The sequence below is a fragment of the Mus caroli genome, unplaced genomic scaffold (assembly GCF_978045245.1).
Source record: "Mus caroli unplaced genomic scaffold, Mus_caroli_1 scaffold_3, whole genome shotgun sequence".
In the NCBI taxonomy this organism is placed as follows: domain Eukaryota; kingdom Metazoa; phylum Chordata; class Mammalia; order Rodentia; family Muridae; genus Mus; species Mus caroli.
Genome location: NW_028227258.1, coordinates 126,099,791 through 126,121,008, shown reverse-complemented (window position 1 = coordinate 126,121,008; position 21,218 = coordinate 126,099,791). Strand labels below are relative to the sequence as shown.

The 21,218-nt window shown below is 40.3% G+C and overlaps 1 protein-coding gene across 1 annotated transcript in view; it reads right to left on the bottom strand.

The window, feature by feature from the left end:
- Positions 1-509: 509 nt before the first annotated feature.
- The window catches only part of LOC110291114 (ankyrin repeat domain-containing protein 26-like), a 47,896-nt gene continuing 27,187 nt past the window's right edge, over positions 510-21,218 (bottom strand). The window contains exons 6-12 of the mRNA XM_021158070.2: positions 20,755-20,825; positions 20,337-20,430; positions 14,870-15,160; positions 13,556-13,770; positions 12,397-12,619; positions 3,293-3,337; positions 510-587 (exon numbers count right to left, since the gene is read on the bottom strand). Coding sequence (XP_021013729.1) covers positions 510-587; positions 3,293-3,337; positions 12,397-12,619; positions 13,556-13,770; positions 14,870-15,160; positions 20,337-20,430; positions 20,755-20,825 — 1,017 coding nt within the window. The remainder of the gene's footprint in view (positions 588-3,292; positions 3,338-12,396; positions 12,620-13,555; positions 13,771-14,869; positions 15,161-20,336; positions 20,431-20,754; positions 20,826-21,218) is intronic.

Here is a 21,218-nt window from a genome sequence, read left to right as displayed (position 1 = left end):
TTCCATAGTGTCTGTTGCAATCTCTCCCATTTTATCCCTAATTTTGTAAAGTTAGATTAAAATGTGTTGACAATAGCTATTGTATCAGTATATTGAGTTGATATTTATACTTTAGGATGTTCATGGATTAATAATAATTGGCAAATAAGCCATCACTAAGTTGACATTTAACTCCATGAAAAGTATTAACAACTTTGTTTCTTTGCTGCCTTAACAACCAACATTGAAGAAGTCTAAGTGCATAAAACTCTGTGATAAATGTGTTTACTTGTGATATTTACTTAAAAATACAGATCCAAATATAGTTTAAAATATTAAATTTTTACTACTAATCTCTGATACAAAAATATTCTTTAATGTTTAACCTATATATTGGAAAATAATCAAAAAATTTTATGAATAGCCAAGTAACATATTAAAGCAAATTTTATATTTCAAGTTACACACACACACACACACATATATATATATTCATATTAAAATCTCTATATGTTCTTCCGATAGATTGTCTAGGAAGACTCTAGCTTCATAGATGAGTAAACTCTAGAGGAGAACTCTACAGAGTCCAGATTCAGATTCATCAGGAGCTGCAAAGAAAACATTCTCTGTGTTAAAGACTTTATAGTGAATTGACAATGAGTTAGTTTTAAAACATTAAAAGAATTCATCAGTGTTAATGAAGATGGACCTAACATGTCCCACTGGTGCGATAGTGACATGCCTGCTTTCTGATTGGATTTGAGGTCTGTCCATAGGAGGAAACTGGGTTCCTGGTACTATAATCCTGGTCAAAAGCCTGTGGCTGGTATCTAAGTTAGGGTTACTAGTGCTGAAACATGAAACGTCATGACCAAAGCAACTTTGGAAGGGAAAGGGTTTATTTGGCTTATACTTCTCATCACTGTTTTAAAACGGAAGGAGGTAAGGACAGGAACTCGGGCAGGGCTAGGACCTGGAGGCAGGAGTCATGGAGGGGTGCTGCTTACTGGCTTATTCCTTGTGGGTTGCTTAGCATGCTTTCTTATAGAAGTGAGGACTACCAGTCTGGGACTGACACTATCCGCAATTGATTGGCTGGGTAGTGGATCAATCACTCCCCCATCCATCACTAACTGAAAAAAAAAATGTCCTACCTTACTTACAGTGCAATATTATGGAGGCATTTTGTTGCTGGAAACCTGCCTGGCCTTGAATGGGCTTGAAGAGGGACACAGTGTCAAACATTGCTTTAAAGACTAATGGTCTCTGGCCCTCTAGCTCTCTAACTATACTGAATGCTTGCTGATAACTTCTAAAAGCTTTTAAAAATGTTCTTGCTTACTCTATGGTTTAAAAACACAGGCTTTTTTTTTTTTTCCCTTTTTAACTCTGTGCTTTCTTAAACATTATAACTCTCTGTGCTTTATTTAACTCTTTATGCTTAAATAAACAGTGGAGAAACTTAACTCTTTCTTACTGTTCTGTGCTTCATTAAATGCTAAAAGCTCAACTCTATTACTTGTGCTTTAATAAGTGCTAATATTTGGCAATTCACACATACTGTTTAGCAACAGGGAATTAAGTGAAAGGATTTATGGCTAGTACTTCCTTTTCTGGCCAGGCAGCCAGAAGCCCTTCAGCTGGCCTGGCTGGTTAACTCTTTGTGAACCAGAGAAGAAGGAATGGAAAAGAATTAAGATGTGGTATACAGGCAAATACGCACAGACACATATACATTTAATCATTCATACACCCTCACTCTGTCCTGTCTCCACTGTCTGTCACAATCAACTGCACAAGTATTCATGCATGCTTACACATAGACACATATACTGTACACACAAACATCTGGACAAACAAACGGACACATGTGGATGGATGGATGGATGGATGGATGGATGGATGGATGGATGGATAGATAGATGGATGGATAGATGGATGGATGGATGGATAGATGGATGGATGGATGGGGCAAAGCTCCCCAAGCCAAACCATTCCACCAACAGCTGACAACTTTATTTCTTTTCTCTGGTCTTTTTATACCTTCTTAGACAAAAAGTTTTTTAAAAAATTACCTCAGAGATAAAATGTTATATAAAACGGGAGTTACAGAAGGATGCTGATATTGTTTAAAGCAGTGTTTCATCATAATATACTCATTAAAAGTTCAAAGCAACAGTTTTTACATGGCCTTGCCTTATCATAGTGCACACCTGTGAATTTATCCTTGGACCTAAATGTTTTTCTTTGAACACAAAATTGTCCTGAGTCTATTTCTCTTACTAGTGTGATTATGAAATCTCATTGTATTTTTTATTATGCAGTCTTTACTTACTATTCTGAGAAGTGGGCATATACTATTCTTGTTCTAACTTTATTACATCCTTTCTAGGGACTAAGACCATCTCTAAAAACTTTCAGGGTCTCGAATGGAGGAGTTAGAGAAAGGACTGAAGGAACTGAAGGGGTTTGCAGCCCCATAGGAGGAGCAACAATATCAACCAATCAGAGCTCCCAGGGACTAAATTACCAACCAAAGAGTATGCATGGAGGGACCCATGGCTACAACTGCATTTGTAGCAGAGGATGACTTAGTCAGTCTTCAATGGGAGAAGAGGCCCTTAGTTCCGTGGAGGCTCGATGCCCCAGTGTGGGGGAATGTGAGGGTGGGGAGGCAGGAGTGAGTGGGGCATACCCTCATAGAAGCAGAAGGAGGGGGGATGGGATTGGGTGGTTACTGGGGGTGGGATCAGGAAAGGGGATAACATTTTAAATGTAAATAAATATCTAATAAAAACTTTCTTCATAAAATTATTTGAATCAAATCAGGAATTCTATAGAATTGTTATCTATTTGTCTATATAGCATCACTACAAGATAGTACATCTTCATAGGTCTGCAGAGATCTGCTCAAAAGGGTGGGCTAATACCTAGTGATAGTTTTATATATATAACAGGATAAGCATATTAATAGGAGGATAATAATATTATTCCTATAATAACAGGAAAAGCATATTAATAGCAGGAATCTTTCCTCAAATGGATTTCTCCTAGGCCTTGCCTATCAGAGCCATCGGAGCTCTTAATCCAAGGCAAACCCATCTCAGGAAGATCACCTGCTGGCTTTTAGCTTCTCCTATGATGGCTCCTGACATTTTATCAATTGAGGCTCCCTCCTCTGTGATGATACCTTTTATCAAGTTGACAAAAAACTCCAGCACAGCTGGGTAGGTAGGTCATAGGCTGGAGGGTAAAACCCACTCTTGGCATTTGGCTAGTGCTCATGGTGTCAGTTAAATAATTGTGTTTGTACCTGTGGACCTGGGCTCGTCTCAGCGTCCATCCAAGAAGCTTCTTTCTGCGTTGGACAGCAGTCAATGGAGAGATGAGAGACAGATGCACAACTGGTCAGAAGCCTAAGAACAAGAGACTGAGTGCCAGCCCCGAGCAGGACAACTCTCGACCACCCAAGACTCAGGGAACCATGAGGAAAAAGGGTGTAGAGAACACAATAAGAAGAGGGGAGGGAGGGAGGGAGGGAGGGGGAATGCTGTTGTCTGGACATGAAATGCCTATCATACTCATGAACTCACAGCTGATGAGTTCACGACCTACACAAGATCAACATCTGGCGCAGATGGGCTAATGAATTCCAGGCTCCCCCTCTTATTGAGGAGCTCTTGGCAACCAACAGTTGCTGAAGCAAAAACAATCCTTCTTTTTGGGGAATGTAGCCACCAGGATTCTTATGCACACATGGCAGCTCTAACTAGAGCTGGCAAAGCATGAAGTTGGGAGGGGGACATGGAGGAAATATAAGAGAAGATGAAGGGGAAAATTATATATATATATCTTATATAATATATATGAATATATTTATAGATTATATTTTTGTATACCTGTAAGAAAGTCTCAGGAATAAAAAAAATTAAAAACATCACAGTACAAACCATGACACATAATTTGGTAGTAGTTACTGAGTTAATTGCCAGTGTGATTATTTGATTCTCCCCATCTTCACATTCTTCACTAGCCACATGCTGTGGCAAGCCCTGTCATGACATGTGAGATTTACACACTTCATTCCCCCACAACCAAATCCTATGATGCTATAAAAAGGACAGCTGAATAGACAGTGTCCACACAGTCACAGCTGTGTTGACAGGTACAAGACAGAGCACCGCAGGGACAAAAGGAAGGCAGGCACTTAGATGCCTTCTGTGTCCGTATGACTTTTTGGTGGAGGCAAGAGGAGTTGATGGTTGACGGATACTAAGAAAGCCAGTAGCAGAATGAAAGACATGAGAACAGAGACATGAGGAAGAGCTCGTGGAGAACTGTGAAGAGTCTGGGCTGGCTACAAGTGAGTACAAAAGGCACAAGAGGGCTCTTGTCCAGAGGTAAGTCTCAGTTACTGTCTGAAATAAAGGTAGTTTGGGTATTTTCAGCTCAGGATAAGGAAACTCAAGCCTTCCCTGAGCTAAACACATAAGGAAATACATCCTAGGAGACTTGAAATAGCACTTGCCAGGTGACAGTTTATGAAGTGTGTTTTGTTCATTGTTTTTGGTGGTAAACTTTAGTAAATAAACCTTGGTTTCTTGGTCCTAAACTCAGAAGGTCAGCATGCCATTACATTTTCATATTTAATTTTTTTTTAATTTTTTGAAATTATAATATAATTGTATCATTTCTCCTTTCCTTTCCTCTCTTCAGTCCCCTCATATGTCCCTCCTCAAGCCTTTTTCAAACCCATGGCCTCTTTTTCACTAATTGTTGCTACACACACACACACACACACACACACACACACACACATATTACTAAACGCATGAGTACACCCTGCTCCGTCTCTCTACTGTTGCTTGTGAGTATGTTCTCAGGGCTGATCGCTTGGTACTGGATAACCAACTGGTGTGCTGAGGGGAGAGCCTGTATCTACCTCTCAGAACTCCTTAGTTGCCTGTGATCCCTAGGTTTTTAGGAGCTACAGCATTGCAGAGCCATAACATGCAGAGCTTTAAGGAGAGCTTCAGCATGCAGGCTGCCAGTTTCATAAGGATTGCGGAGTGAAGAAAGTGGTAAGCCAGAAAAGGTACAGAGGGTCTCAAAAATTCTAAGTGGTAGGACAGGAGTAAATGGTGTATAAGTACACTCTTCACTAAGGATGCTTGTCTTTTCCTACCTTCCACTTGATTTTGTAAGAACAAATAGAAATGTAGAAACTACCAATGAAAGCAATATCATCAGATGTTTATAATTTATTTCAGTAATCAATTCATTAACCCAAATTTAACAAATAAAATTTGACATCTCCCTTGTCTTAATTCTCTGGTTATACTTTGTTCCCATTCCTGAAGCATCTTAAATCAGTCAGATATTATTTATAATATATGAATTTATAAATATATTATACGAGTAAATGTAATTTTAATAGCTGATTAATTTATCTTTAATAGATTTTATTTTTCTTAGTAGCTGATCAATATTGTGTAACTATACCACATATTTACTACCCATTCATCACTTGATGACAATTGAGACATTATGATGAGTGTTATATATCATTAAAATACAGCCTTAGGAAACTGTGGTAGCACATGCCTGAAATCCCTGCTTAAAGAAGGTGATGCAAGAAAAAGCCATAAATTCCAGGCCATCCTGGGCTACATAGCAATACAAAGGCCAATTGGATCATATAGTAAAACCTTGTCTTTAAAAGATTTTAATTACAGTATGTATTCACCCATTTATTTATTTTAAAATGTTTATTAAAAAACAAAAGGAAAACATCATCTTTAATTAAGACACACATGGTAAAACGTAGAGAAGAGCTGACTTACAACACAGTCTCTACCATCCAAACCTAAGGGGACATCACAGAAGAGTGGGCAGAAAGATTGTTGTGGGTGTCTTGAAGGGTCTCTGTGTACTATGAAAACAAGGGTTCTGTTTTTGTTTTTTTGTTTGTTTGTTTGTCTTGATGTGGTGTGAGGTGTGAGTATTTAGAACACAGTTAGAAATTATACACATATGGCAAAGTGGTATTGGTAGGCTTCACCAACCTTGGGAAGTGAGCTACATTTCCACTGCCATGCGTGAATTCTCTCCTAGTTGGTCAGCCTTAAAGTCAGATTAGATGGCCACTGGTTGCTCCCTGGACATAAGTGCTACTATTGCACCTTGTGATGGTCTGAATGAGATGTCCCTCATAGTCTTAGGCCAGTGAATGCTTGGTCCCCTTGGTGGCATGGTTTAGGGAGGCTTAGGAGGTATGCTTTTACTGAGAAAGTATGACACAGGGGTGAACGTGGACGTTTCAAAGACTCTCACCATTCCTAGTTCACTGTCTCTGCATTCTGCTTATAATTCAAGGATGTGAACTCTCAACTTACAGCTCCAGCCACCATGCCTGTCATCTTGTGATTTCAAAGAAGCATTAACACCAACATTCCTCAAATTATCCCATAAAGTAGTAAATAAAGAAACATTTCCATCATACTGCTACCAAAACTAGACAAAGACTAAACAAAAAGAGACAATTATAGCCCAGCTTCTCAAAAGATGCACTACAGATGTCTGAGAAACACTTCTAAACTATTCACCATCGTTATCTATCAGGGAAATGTAAAATAAAAATAAAATTACATTCATTATTTTAATTTTATCCCAAACAGAATGGTTAAGATGGCAGAAACCAATGCTAATAAATAGTGCCATGGGTGTAGGGAAACAGATACACTTATTCACTTTTGTTGAATTGCAATGTGTTTCAGTCAGTATAAAAATTAAGATGGGGGTTGTTTAAAAAAGTTGAACATGCATCTGCCACGTGGCCCAGCTCTACAATTCTTGGATATACATTCACAGGACTCTGTGTACCACTGCAGAGATACATGTGTGTCCATGTCCACTGCTGTTATGTTCACAATAGCTAGGATATAGAAACAGCCTAGTGCCCATCAGGTGATGAATAGATAATAAATATGTAATATAGTTACACAATATCAATCAGCTACTAAGAAAAGCTTTTTAAAATAAATTAATCAGCTATTAAAATATTTTTATTAATTGTTTTGTATGTTTACATTTCAAATAATATCCTCCTTCTCGGTTACCCCTCCCCTTTGCCTCTATGAGGATGCTTGTCCACCCACTCCTACATCACCACTCTAGCATCCCCCTACGCTGGGGCATCAGAATTCCACAGGACCAAGAGCCTTCCTTCCGCTTGGTGTCAGACAAGGCTACATATGCAGCTGGAGCCATGGGTCCCCCTCCATGTGTACTCTTTGGTTGGTGGTTTAGCCCCTGGGAACTCTGAGGGGGTCTGGTTAATTGATATTGTTGTTCTTCCTATGGGGTTGCAATCCCCTTCAGCTCCTTATATGCAACTCTTTTTTCAAATGAACTTTATAGGTAATTGGGTAGAGCTGACCCGGAGTACAGCAACCCAGCCCCAGAAAGATAAACATCACATATTTTGTTTAGTTTTCTCATTTGTTGTTGTCTCCTTGAATATTTTAACATATGTGTTTCATATGGAATACCCATCGAGGTGAGGAAATTACATAGGGCCGATGGAGAGGCTTTCAAAAGAGGGGGTATATAATGCAGGGGTATGAAACGCTAAGGAGGAATTATGGATCAAGGAGGGGTTAATTTTTGGTGGAGAGGCAGAGAGTGGAGTAAAAGAATAAAATTGGGAAGGATAAATAACACAAGATTTCAAAAAAAGTCCTATTGAAGTCTACTAATGCAGATACTTAGGAAAATATAAATGTACATGTACAGAAAAGAGACATATGGAGTTGTTCTATAACATGCTAGCTATGTGTGCTAGTGCTGGAGCATGCTATCTATGTGTGCATAGTGCTGGAGCATGCTATCTATGTGTGCATAGTGCTGGAACATGCTAGCTATGTGTGCTAGTGCTGGAGCATGCTAGCTATGTGTGCTAGTGCTGGAGCATGCTATCTATGTGTGCTAGTGCTGGAGCATGCTAGCTATTTGTGCATAGTGCTGGAGCATGCTAGCTATGTGTGCTAGTGCTGGAGCATGCTATCTATGTGTGCTAGTGCTGGAGCATGCTATCTATGTGTGCTAGTGCTGGAGCATGCTAGCTATGTGTGCTAGTGCTGGAGCATGCTAGCTATATATGCTAGTGCTGGAGCATGCTATCTATGTGTGCTAGTGCTGGAGCATGCTATCTATGTGTGCTAGTGCTGGAGCATGCTATCTATGTGTGCTAGTGCTGGAGCATGCTAGCTATGTGTGCTAGTGCTGGAGCATGCTAGCTTTGTGTGCTAGTGCTGGAGCATGCTAGCTATGTGTGCTAGTGCTGGAGCATGCTAGCTATGTGTGCTAGTGCTGGAGCATGCTATCTATGTGTGCTAGTGCTGGAGCATGCTGTCTATGTGTGCTAGTGCTGGAGCATGCTAGCTATGTGTGCTAGTGCTGGAGCATGCTATCTATGTGTGCTAGTGCTGGAGCATGCTATCTATGTGTGCTAGTGCTGGAGCATGCTAGCTATGTGTGCTAGTGCTGGAGCATGCTAGCTATATATGCTAGTGCTGGAGCATGCTATCTATGTGTGCTAGTGCTGGAGCATGCTATCTATGTGTGCTAGTGCTGGAGCATGCTATCTATGTGTGCTAGTGCTGGAGCATGCTAGCTATGTGTGCTAGTGCTGGAGCATGCTAGCTTTGTGTGCTAGTGCTGGAGCATGCTAGCTATGTGTGCTAGTGCTGGAGCATGCTAGCTATGTGTGCTAGTGCTGGAGCATGCTGTCTATGTGTGCTAGTGCTGGAGCATGCTGTCTATGTGTGCTAGTGCTGGAGCATGCTAGCTATGTGTGCTAGTGCTGGAGCATGCTAGCTATGTGTGCTAGTGCTGGAGCATGCTGTCTATGTGTGCTAGTGCTGGAGCATGCTGTCTATGTGTGCTAGTGCTGGAGCATGCTAGCTATGTGTGCTAGTGTTGGAGCATGCTAGCTATGTGTGCTAGTGCTGGAGCATGCTGTCTATGTGTGCTAGTGCTGGAGCATGCTAGCTATGTGTGCTAATGCTGGAGCATGCTATCTATGTGTGCTAGTGCTGGAGCATGCTAGCTATGTGTGCTAGTGCTGGAGCATGCTATCTATGTGTGCATAGTGCTGGAGCATGCTAGCTATGTGTGCTAGTGCTGGAGCATGCTATCTATGTGTGCATAGTGCTGGAGCATGCTAGCTATGTGTGCTAGTGCTGGAGCATGCTATCTATGTGTGCTAGTGCTGGAGCATGCTATCTATGTGTGCTAGTGCTGGAGCATGCTAGCTATGTGTGCTAGTGCTGGAGCATGCTATCTATGTGTGCTAGTGCTGGAGCATGCTAGCTATGTGTGCTAGTGCTGGAGCATGCTATCTATGTGTGCATAGTGCTGGAGCATGCTAGCTATGTGTGCTAGTGCTGGAGCATGCTATCTATGTGTGCATAGTGCTGGAGCATGCTAGCTATGTGTGCTAGTGCTGGAGCATGCTATCTATGTGTGTTAGTGCTGGAGCATGCTAGCTATGTGTGCTAGTGCTGGAGCATGCTAGCTATGTGTGCTAGTGCTGGAGCATGCTATCTATGTGTGCATAGTGCTGGAGCATGCTATCTATGTGTGCTAGTGCTGGAGCATGCTATCTATGTGTGCTAGTGCTGGAGCATGCTATCTATGTGTGCTAGTGCTGGAGCATGCTAGCTATGTGTGCTAGTGCTGGAGCATGCTAGCTATGTGTGCATAGTGCTGGAGCATGCTAGCTATGTGTGCTAGTGCTCGAGCATGCTATCTATGTGTGCTAGTGCTGGAGCATGCTAGCTATGTGTGCTAGTGATGGAGCATGCTAGCTATGTGTGCATAGTGCTGGAGCATGCTAGCTATGTGTGCTAGTGCTGGAGCATTCTAGCTATGTGTGCTAGTGCTGGAGCATGCTAGCTATGTGTGCTAGTGCTGGAGCATGCTAGCTATGTGTGCTAGTGCTGGAGCATGCTAGCTATGTGTGCTAGTGCTGGAGCATGCTAGCTATGTGTGCTAGTGCTGGAGCATGCTAGCTATGTGTGCTAGTGCTGGAGCATGCTAGCTATGTGTGCTAGTGCTGGAGCATGCTAGCTATGTGTGCTAGTGCTGGAGCATGCTAGCTATGTGTGCTAGTGCTGGAGCATGCTAGCTATGTGTGCTAGTGCTGGAGCATGCTAGCTATGTGTGCTAGTGCTGGAGCATGCTAGCTATGTGTGCTAGTGCTGGAGCATGCTAGCTATGTGTGCTAGTGCTGGAGCATGCTATCTATGTGTGCATAGTGCTGGAGCATGCTAGCTATGTGTGCTAGTGCTGGAGCATGCTAGCTATGTGTGCTAGTGCTGGAGCATGCTAGCTATGTGTGCTAGTGCTGGAGCATGCTAGCTATGTGTGCTAGTGCTGGAGCATGCTATCTATGTGTGCTAGTGCTGGAGCATGCTATCTATGTGTGCATAGTGCTGGAGCATGCTAGCTATGTGTGCTAGTGCTGGAGCATGCTAGCTATGTGTGCATAGTGCTGGAGCATGCTAGCTATGTGTGCTAGTGCTGGAGCATGCTAGCTATGTGTGCTAGTGCTGGAGCATGCTAGCTATGTGTGCTAGTGCTGGAGCATGCTAGCTATGTGTGCTAGTGCTGGAGCATGCTATCTATGTGTTCTAGTGCTGGAGCATGCTGTCTATGTGTGCTAGTGCTGGAGCATGCTAGCTATGTGTGCTAGTGCTGGAGCATGCTAGCTATGTGTGCTAGTGCTGGAGCATGCTAGCTATGTGTGCTAGTGCTGGAGCATGCTAGCTATGTGTGCTAGTGCTGGAGCATGCTATCTATGTGTGCATAGTGCTGGAGCATGCTAGCTATGTGTGCTAGTGCTGGAGCATGCTAGCTATGTGCGCTAGTGCTGGAGCATGCTATCTATGTGTGCTAGTGCTGGAGCATGCTAGTTACGTGTGCTAGTGCTGGAGCATGCTGTCTATGTGTGCTAGTGCTGGAGCATGCTAGCTATGTGTGGTAGTAGAGGACGAAGATAATCATCAATTTTACCTGGCTGAGCAACCCTGTGGTATGTGATAGCAATTGTCCTAGCAAGAGATTGTTAACTGGTGCAATAGTGTCATAAACACCATGGGGGTAACCAACAACTGTCTGATTTGATTTAAGTACAGTTAAATAAGATAAAACCCATACCTGCCACCATTACTGGGCCAAGAACCTTTGGACAGACAGGTCCTAGGTCTCAGGGAGAACCTACTATTATTCATCTGGTAAATGGATACCACGTTAAACTGACTTCTAATGACTTACCATCATATTCACAGATTAGTGCATCTCCCCAACCCTCATGGGAAAGCTTTTCATTTGCTATAGATAGGGATTTACACACAGACTCATACACACATGGCCAAGGTTCAGGGACTAAGCCTGCAGAATGCTCAGTCCTATATGGTACCCTAAGAGATCATTTCAGAAGGGGCATAAAGAATGTAAAAGCAAGAGGAGGTGAGTGAATACAAAGAATCAGGGTTTCCCAGGCAAAGCAGCCAGCTGCACATATGAACTGACAGTGACCATGACAGCTACAGGATCCAGCTATAAACTCAAGCCAGAAGAAATATCAGCATGGCAATTGGCAATGGACATGAAGTACCAGTCCGATCAAAGAACCTATTGCAATTGGTAGCTGTTGATAGGGAGACAGTTTTCTTTAAGAGTGCTGCCAAGGATGGATTCCACACATTCCATATTCATGAACTCATGGGCACCAAAACTGAGCTCGATGGTTGAATAAAATGAGAGGCACCCACAAAGTTGAGTGGGTAAGAAAGAGGGCATGGGAGAGTTTTCTGCGGACAGTTTAAAGCAGCAAAGCATGCAACTAATGAAGAGAATAAAGGGTGGAGAGAGGTCATAGTACTAATAGGACACCAGAGTTAATATTGTGAATTCGGCCATGTTCTGGAAAGCAAACCTTGAGTCAAATCAATTACATTAAAATTCTAATGATATTTTTCACTCAGCTAGGAAAGAGCATTCTAAAACTAATATATTAAATTAAAAGGAAAGCCAAAGCATTTCTTAAACCTTTAGTTTTCTGCAGTCACATCTGTTAGCTAATGTAGCAAGCTGATAAGCTTTTAAAGAAGCTGGAAGTCCACCGATCAGTTACATCTAAAACATCAAGGCAACAAATGAGTATGGCTTGTAAATGAGAATTTTGTAAATCTTGGAAATTATAAAATTTCTATTTCCTTTCTCCATGAGCATACATTCTTATACTGTTCACTCATTACGTATAAGTCAACTAAATAACCTCGCATTACATGAAATTAACAAGAGCTACACCCGGAATGGAATCCAAAGGAAAGGATGGAAGATAAAACTAACCTTGGTCTTGCAATTTTCCATGGTCTCAATTGAGTGCCAGAGGTCTGACTTAGGAAGCATGATTTCGCCTGAGAAACTTCTTGGAATGAAAAATTTATTACTGTCTCTAGGACAAGTGGGCTCCAAGGCAGGCCTTTTGTCCACCATGCTGTATTGGGAAGCTCTGTTCTGTTTCCTCTCCAGGAGAAGTTTGGTTTTGACCTCTGCCAGTCTTTCATCTGTTCTATGAAGAGTGCAAAGACAGATTCTTCATACCTCATGTTCCTGAGTGGATCCTAAACAACCTACATTGTAAACCAGTTAATGACATTCCCCATTGAGCAGAAGGGCTCCACCCTTTCTGTCTTCTACTCAGACGCACACTGAATCAGAAACTGTCTTACCATTTTCCAAGGAATACTTTCTGTAAGTCTTATGCTAATGTTTTCCTGGGGCAAAACTCTGTTTTAAGGCACAATAGAAAACTGTAAAGCAAAGTCTGTGTCTGGGGACCCTCAAGTGGTAGTAACAACAACAAAAAATCTAAACAAGGGAAGTTAATTTTCCAGGGACTAGATTGTGCCCACTGCAACAGTAATCCTTTTAATCTTTCTTTTTGAGAGGACGATAAGCAGAAATTGGGTAATGAGACTATATCAAATACAGAACTTTAGAAATATGCCAGGTTAGCCATGGGCTAGCATAAAGAGGGGTAAAAAGCTTTGTAGAAAGAAGAGGAGATAGAAGTTGACATGGATGAAGTGATTAAAAATAAATTTTTAAGAAGAGGAATATGCGTGTGCTCGCACAGTTGCAGGCGCTGGCAGAGCTTGAAGTACTAGAGCCCCTGGAGCTGGACTTGCAGGGGTTGAGCTGCCTGATGTGGACGCTGGGAACTGAACTTTGATGCTCAATAGTATGCACTCTTAGACACTGGGGCCACCTCACCAGCCCCTTAAGGTAAGTTACGTTGTCGATTTTATTTTTAAAAATTCGATTCTCCTTTCCTTTGTAAGTTTGTGGAGGGTGGGCCAGCTCTCTGACTGGGCGTCAGCACCAGCCTACAAATTTACATCCTATGGTTGATTTTCACACCAATTGCCATAACCCATTTTAGTAAAAATTGTGTTCTGGGGACAGAACACTGAGCCTAATTTATCTTCTCTCAGTTCCGACTTACTTGCTTAATTTATTTGACAATGATTTTCTAATTTTCACTTCCGCTAGGTAGAGCTGCTTATAGTTTTCCATTTCTATTTGATTACAATCAACTTGACTTTTCATCTTAGAGAATTCAGACTCCAGGTCCCTTATTCTGAGCTCCATCTGAGTTCGCACTGAAGCGTTCTGTTTCTGTCTTAACTTCTCTAGCTTGTCTTCATACGCTGCTTGTGTCTACAGCAAATTAAACACAAATAGTTTAAAAATAACTGTAGCTAAAGTAATGGTTATTCACCCATTTCTTTTAGTTTTGGCCAGTTATTTCACAGATGCATTTTAAATATGTAAAATGATTTTAAATTCTAAGTATTTTTCCTTGATGTGAGTTATGTTAAACTTGAATTTAAAAATAGAATCATTCTTTTGTTGTTGTTGTTACCCCCCCTTTTTTTTGTGGTGCTGAAGCTCATGTGCTGAGGACATGCCCTGCCAATGAATTGTGGCCTCAGATCAACATTATTCCATGGTGATACTCACACAATCTGATAAGTCACAAAATAATAGCAACTCTAAATTAAATACATTGAACAAGTTAACTTAAGTACAATTAAAAGTGCAATTTTTGTTCCATAGCTTTCCCCTTTTTTCCTAAGCCAGGTTTTATGCCAGCTAGTCTAAAACATCAAATGTTTCTAAGAACAATAGTTCTGTATGATCAGTTTACAAACACTGATGGAACTATTTCAAGGGAAACCATGCATCACTTTTCTTCCAAAATTGCTAACAAAACACTCTTATTCTTTGAGAGTTTCTTAGAATGCATTTTGATCAAGTGCATCCCCTCTGCTCCCTTCAACTCCTACATCCAATTTCCCATTGTCATTAAAATAAAAAAAAACGTAATGTACCAGTTTGTGCTGTTCATATACTCACGGGTGTGGGGCCATCCACTGAACATGGTTGACTTTCTAGGAGCCACACCCATTAAAAACACCCTCTCCCCTCCCTAGAAGCTGTCAGCGTCCATAGCTTCTTAGTTAGGAGGGGGGGCATGAACTCCCTCCCACGCCATGTTAAAATGTTGACTGGTTTGATCTTGTCCAGGTCTTCTGAGGGCTATCACATCTGCTGTGAACTTATGAACACTGTGGTTTTGTCCTGCCTGGAAGACTCTGTGCCATTCTGATCCCCCTTAACCTCTGGCCTTTCTCACAATTAAAAAAAAAGTTTATAAAGCAGCTTGCAACACGAGAAGTAGAAGCATACATAAAATGTGCACACACAAAATATTACTTGCAGTGAAAAGAATAAAGACATATTGCATATAATTAACCTGCAAGAATAGGTTGACTTGTTTTAACTTTCCCACCAATTCCTGCTTTGTCTTCTCTTCGATTTCCCATTTATACTGTTCTAGTTGGCCACACTCTATCATATTCCTTTTCATGTGACTTCTGAGGCTAACTACTTCCTGTTCTAACTTCTTTTTATGCTTCTTTAGTTTTTCACATTTCCTTTGTGTTGTTCTCATAGACAGTAACTCCCGCCGAAGCAGCTGATTTTGTTCATAGAGGTGTAGATATTTGTCAGATGCAGATTCCAGTTTTTCAGTAAGATCATCACTCTGTAGACATAAAATAATATACCTTGGTGCTAAGGAAAGTGAGTGGACAATAGTCTAACAGACTACAAGCAACAAAATCTGACACAATTTTAGTTGCAACAAAGTATCAAGTCGACTTGATCCTTACAATGTTGTTTTCACTACTCAGAAAGACAACAAGGAAAATATCACCAAGAGTTACAGAACATAGTATTGATTATCACCTTTGTTACATAAGCTTTATTTTCTATAGTTTTGTCACCCCTTAGAAATACACCTCTCATAGTATCTATCTTCACTTTTAAAGAAGACATGAGGATATCATATGGCATTATATAGGTCCTACAGATAATTGGCTCCCAGAAGAAAGAAAATAAGACATGTAAAATAATAATAATAATTGTTAGTTAATCTTATAACTAGGGATTCTAATGTCAATAATTCTTTTCCCAAACTGCAAATGTTTGATAATATTTGAATTGAAATCTAAGATGTAATGAGTCTCAGAAAGAACTGATATCTCCCATGAGAGATGTGATCCATATTTATTTGTGAATGAGAGTGACTTAAATTCAGTAGCATGATATTATTATTGTGAGGCAGCTCAAGTCAATGAATCCTAATGTAGGCAACCCTGCCAAAGGCTTAGTCAGATTCTACTGCCAAACATGTGGATGAACAAACTTTCACATTATTTTAGTGCCTAGTTTCAAGTCACTGAAGTTGATGCTAAGTGAGCTGGTCACGTTAAGCCTCCATTACAAAAAATGTTGGCTTTGAGAAACTGAACTGTGAGGTGATTTATGTATCAAAGTGACACAGATATGTGAGGTGAGATGATGTTACTGAATGGGGGGTGAGATGATGTTACTGAATGGGGGGGGTGAGATGATGTTACTGAGTGGGAGGTGTCGTTATATAAGGGAACAAAACAACTGGAACATGTAAGATGCCTTAGACCTTTGGGTAGGAGTTCAAAGTGGATAATTATTTTAGTTAACATTCCTAATTTTTGAGAAATGTAAAACAATCCTCATCACTTTCAATAAATTTAATAGGCTTGGGGTACTATTACTGGACTTTCATTTTTCTGATCCATTAATATATTTCTGCATGACACTGATGTAAGAGGATGTCTTATGGCTCTTATTCTCAGCTAAGTCATGTTTAATAAATTGTCAAATTATGTGTTTTAAAAATATAGTGAGAACATGAGACCTTTCCAACCATAAGATGGACCATCCAGCACAGCTGTTAGTGGAGTATTCAAGGATAGATTCATGTTTCAAAGGTGCCTTCCCATTGACTTACAGGCATATTACCATATTCAGCGAGGAATTCACGAATGCATTCATTTTTCATTGACTATAGCATCTCTATGACCCAATCATCAGCTGGGGCACAAGCCTTCAACCTCCAAGGCTTTGGGGGCGGTGGTGGCGAATACCATCTATTCAAACCATAATATTATCTCTCTGTCCCTTAAAGGCTCATTTTATTGTTGTAATGCAAATGAATGCATTTTGTGTACCTCCAAGAGTTCCAACTGCCTTTTGTTTAATAGTTTGATTCTGGGATGCAAACTCTTAGCTATAAACTGAGCATTGCACAGGGAATGCTGGGAAACAACCTCTCAGGCAGTCTGTGTCAGAAGTGTGTCCAGTTGTATTCACTTTTCAAGTCTCCTTAAATCAAATTACTCTTTTATTTGAGATGGACTCATATATATTTGAAATGATCTCACTATGTAGCCTTGTCTCACGACGTAGAGCAGGCTAGCCTTGAACTCACAGAGATCTGCCACAATGGAATCCTTCTTTCTATTTGAAACCTCATGCACTCTCCACATTCTGGTCTTCTCAGCTCCCACACAAAAGCTCTCTTAAAGCATGCTATATGCTGATTTTAAAAATCATTTCCAAATTCTCCACAAGGGCCTCAGAACCACAGGGTTTGATGTTTGACACAGCGATTACTCTGCTTCTTGGCACTGATACTCTATTGGTCAGGTTTCCCTGCCCTTGATTAATTAGTTGGGGGAAATAGGACATAGATTTATTTTGGATCATGATTTCAAAGATGTCAGTCCTTAATCACTTGACCCTTTCATTTTAGGCCTGAAGTGAGTCAGAATACCACGGCAGCAGGAGTATGTTACAGAGGAGACTTCTTGCTCCATGGTGGCCGTGGAGCAGAGAAACGGGGATGAGACCGAGCATACATGTGCCTCCAGGGACCCACTTTCTTCAATTAGACTCAGCTATGGATTCCTGGTGCATTAGCTCTTTAATGACTCTAGCTCTATCATGGTCCTCTTACCCCAGATATTTCTTCAGCTTGTAAATTCTGTGTGCACAGGATGGCAGCAGAGAGAGTGTCAACCCCCACATTGAAAACTATGGCCTCACAATGCAATTGTAACAACATAGTAACTGTGACTAATAAAGCACTTAGTGGGAGCAAGACTTCATCAGTCCAATTTAGTGTTTGTATTGCAGACTTAGGATCTTAAGTTCTACAGGTCAAAGCATGAATGATAGAATCCAGTCTCTTTAGGAAATAGAGTTTTAATATACATGATTATATTGACATATGAACAACACCTTTTTTTTTCTGAGATTGAATAGTTAAATGTTTGCCTAATGATCACAGATGAATATAAGAAATTCTTTTCTAAAATCCAAAGATCAAATCGCTATCCTCTGGGAGAAAATGCTTATATAATGACTTATATATTCCTGACTAGATGTATAAGTTATGCGAAATTCATTATCAAAATCTTACTGAAAAAGTCTTAGATAAAAATAGATATTCAAAATTCTAGATCAAATAACTATTTTATTATCATTTTATAGGTTGTTTTAAAATCCAGAGAGTCAGACACACACCTAGAATGCACAGCTTAGGCTTGGTGTGTGGCTCAGTGCTACAATGCTTGCTTTATACCTGTAAGGTCCCGGGTTCAATCTCCATGCCACAGAAATCATAACAGCAGTAGCAATAACAGTTACTTAATAAAAAAATTTATTCCTTTTGTACATTGTACCTAAAGCTCACACATTATTTACAATAGGTAAACAATTTAGTAAGAGCAGCACTATTCACAAAGTCAAAGCACAGAAGGCACCTGCTTGTTCTTCCGTGCTGTGGGTGAGTGGATAAGAATGTAGGCCGTACAAACTGGTTTTAAACTCTTACAACACCTTTATTTAAAATTTACTACCCAGATCAGTAATTTTGTGAAGTATCAAGAATTTCATGCAGCAAACTTCTATAAACAGAACTACTTGTATTACTAATATAAGCAAATGTACTGGTATGAACAAGAATATGTTTACCAATGAAAAGGTCCCACCAGCTAAAATTGTCAAGAGCCATGAAAGAGGAACACCACACAGCTTTGGAATTCATGGAGAACTGTGGATTGTCGTTGATACACAGGTGAGAGCAGGTGAAATATAAGACTAGAATCTGTGATTGGGCAATGAAAAAGGTAGGAGGGGCTAAGAGTTTCAGAGAGACAGGACTAGACACAGACAGGCAAGGACAGAGAAAGATGGAGGAAGAGGATAAAAGGGATCCACGTGGCTTGAAGTAGTCACAGGTAGCTATGACATCATAGAAGAGCAATAGAGTAATGTAGGGCAATTTGTCCAATCTAGGAGCGTAGCTTGTGTTTATATCAGTCTAGGTGGGCAGCTTGTATTAATATCAATCGGCTCTGAGTTCATCGTGTGGGCGTTTCATGGGTTGAGAATTTACTGATACAAATCTGACTGATAATTTACAAGCCTCTGGAGTTTTGGTTTTAGTGGATTAGGGGATTTGTGACAGCTAACCGCAGGGGTTGGATGACTGAGAAAACAGAGGTTCAGTGGCAAGCAAACCACGGGAATGGAGCAGGAAGACCACTGCGGCTCCAGAGTAGCCGGGATAGCATAGGTTTTTTTGTTTGTTTGTTTGTTTGTTTGTTTGTTTTTTAACTATTACATGCATCAGAGAGCAGCCCACAGGTTAGCATGACCCGGGTGGGTGTGCCTTGGAGAGGCAAAGGCCCAAGGACTACAAGTCCTGACGGCCTCATACTGCTCGTGGAGTATCTCTCTGCTTGGGGTATTGTCTGCAGGGTCATCATGTCCCTCATAATCTATGAGCTGTGTGAAAACTCTAAGGGGGTTTCCAGCCCCTCACTGTGCAGTGTCACTGGCACTCAGAATAATAATCATTAATCTTTACTGTATTGCTGCTGGAACAGATTAATGATTCAACCACCATCCTTAGAATTTAGAGATGTAGATTGTCAGAAAGTTAGGTAAAGGTGTTTTTGTTAGTAGCTTTGCTATGGAGAATCTTGCCGGGAAATGTAAAGTTCAGAAAGGCACGGTTTTGATAGATGAGGGAGGGGGCTCACCTAGGTCAGAGGCAAGAACAATGGCAGCCCGGTTATTGCTAGCTGGTGTGCCTTTCTTGCTAAAGATGGATTGGTGATTAAAGGCAATGATTAATTTATGGTATTCATTTTTGCCCTTGGCTTCCTGATATTATTTAATAATAAAAATAAAAATGGTTGGTGAATAAGTATGCACCCTGAGGATTTAAGGTCGGAATGGCTAATACATATGTTTAGATTTGATTCTTTTAATACTTTTTATAAGATTACCTTTTGAGATAAATATTTAAATGATTTAGCCTTTCTTTCTAACAGCAAACTGCAGCCTGCCAGTAAGAGACCTTGCAAGACAAACACCTTGCTTCCTTATACTTTGCTAATCTGTAACAAGTTGCTTAGACATGCATGTACTGGGTCCTTGCTAATAATTTGTTTTTCACCTGTAATTCATGAAATGTTTAAGCATGTAATGGTTTTGGGGAACATGCTTGTTTTTTTTTCTTATGTTCATTGTAAAGAAAAACAGAATTACACATTGTAACTGTGATACTGCTTGAAATACTTTTTCTGGGGACTATAAACTGTGGGAGAAAAATAAAGTCGCTGGAGGCTCATTCATCCCCCACGTGTGTCATTCATCCCCCACATGTGTGTGAGTGCGCCTGCTTTACATTAGTCGCCGACCCTGCATCTCCTCATCGGACCTCTGAACTCACTCTTGGAGCTGGTCTCCAGCACCCAACATTCCTCATATGAAAGAAGTAAAACTTTCTTTTCGTTATTGCAAGAAATAAGAGACCAACTTACCTTAAATTCACTTAGTAGATTTTTCTTTAACTGTTCAATTTTCTCTGCTTGCTTTCTTGCTGTCTCTTTTAACTTGTGATTTTCAAGTCCAAGTCTATAATGTACATTTTAAAATAGTTACTTCCACACACCAATTTAAAAAGCATCATGTAATGTGTCAACACATATCTTAAATAATTATTTAAATTCTTAAAAAGTAAAATAATAAATGTATCATTCCCAGCTTTATGCTATGAATAATAAAGCAAACATAAGGTTTACAAAAAATTATTATACTACTAAACTGTACCCCAAGCCTAAATTGTGTTTCAAGTAAATTAAGAATAAGTCTCCTAAACTGTCATGACTGGTATAATTCTCATACCACACTATTTATTTGCTTTGTAAATACTCAAGTCATTTGCATGCAGCCCTGTACTTTTGTATGCAGTCCTGCATCTCCTCCGCGCATTGGGCGGGCTCTATGTGTTGGTCCAGTGCTTCCTGTAACTAAAACAAAGGGGAAAATCCTTTACTAACAATCTGGTATAAATGTGCCCATTCTGGGTTTTGTGCTAAAATATCAGTGGATATAGTAACCCTTCACCGAAGACTATGCATACATACTTTTTGTTGTTGTTGCTACTTATTATAGACACATCCGAAAGCATTCCTCACAAGAAAACACAGAGATTTTATAATTCACAAAGACTAAATTACACCAATGGTCCTTTAAAAAGTTTGTTGTTTTGACATAGGGTTTTTCTGTGAGGCTCTAACTGTTCAGGAACTCTCTCAGTAATTTACTTTAACTCGGACTGAAAAAAAAGTATTCTTTTTAATTTATCTATTATCATATTAGTTACTTTCTGTGTCACTGTAAGAGAATACAGAAATAATGGA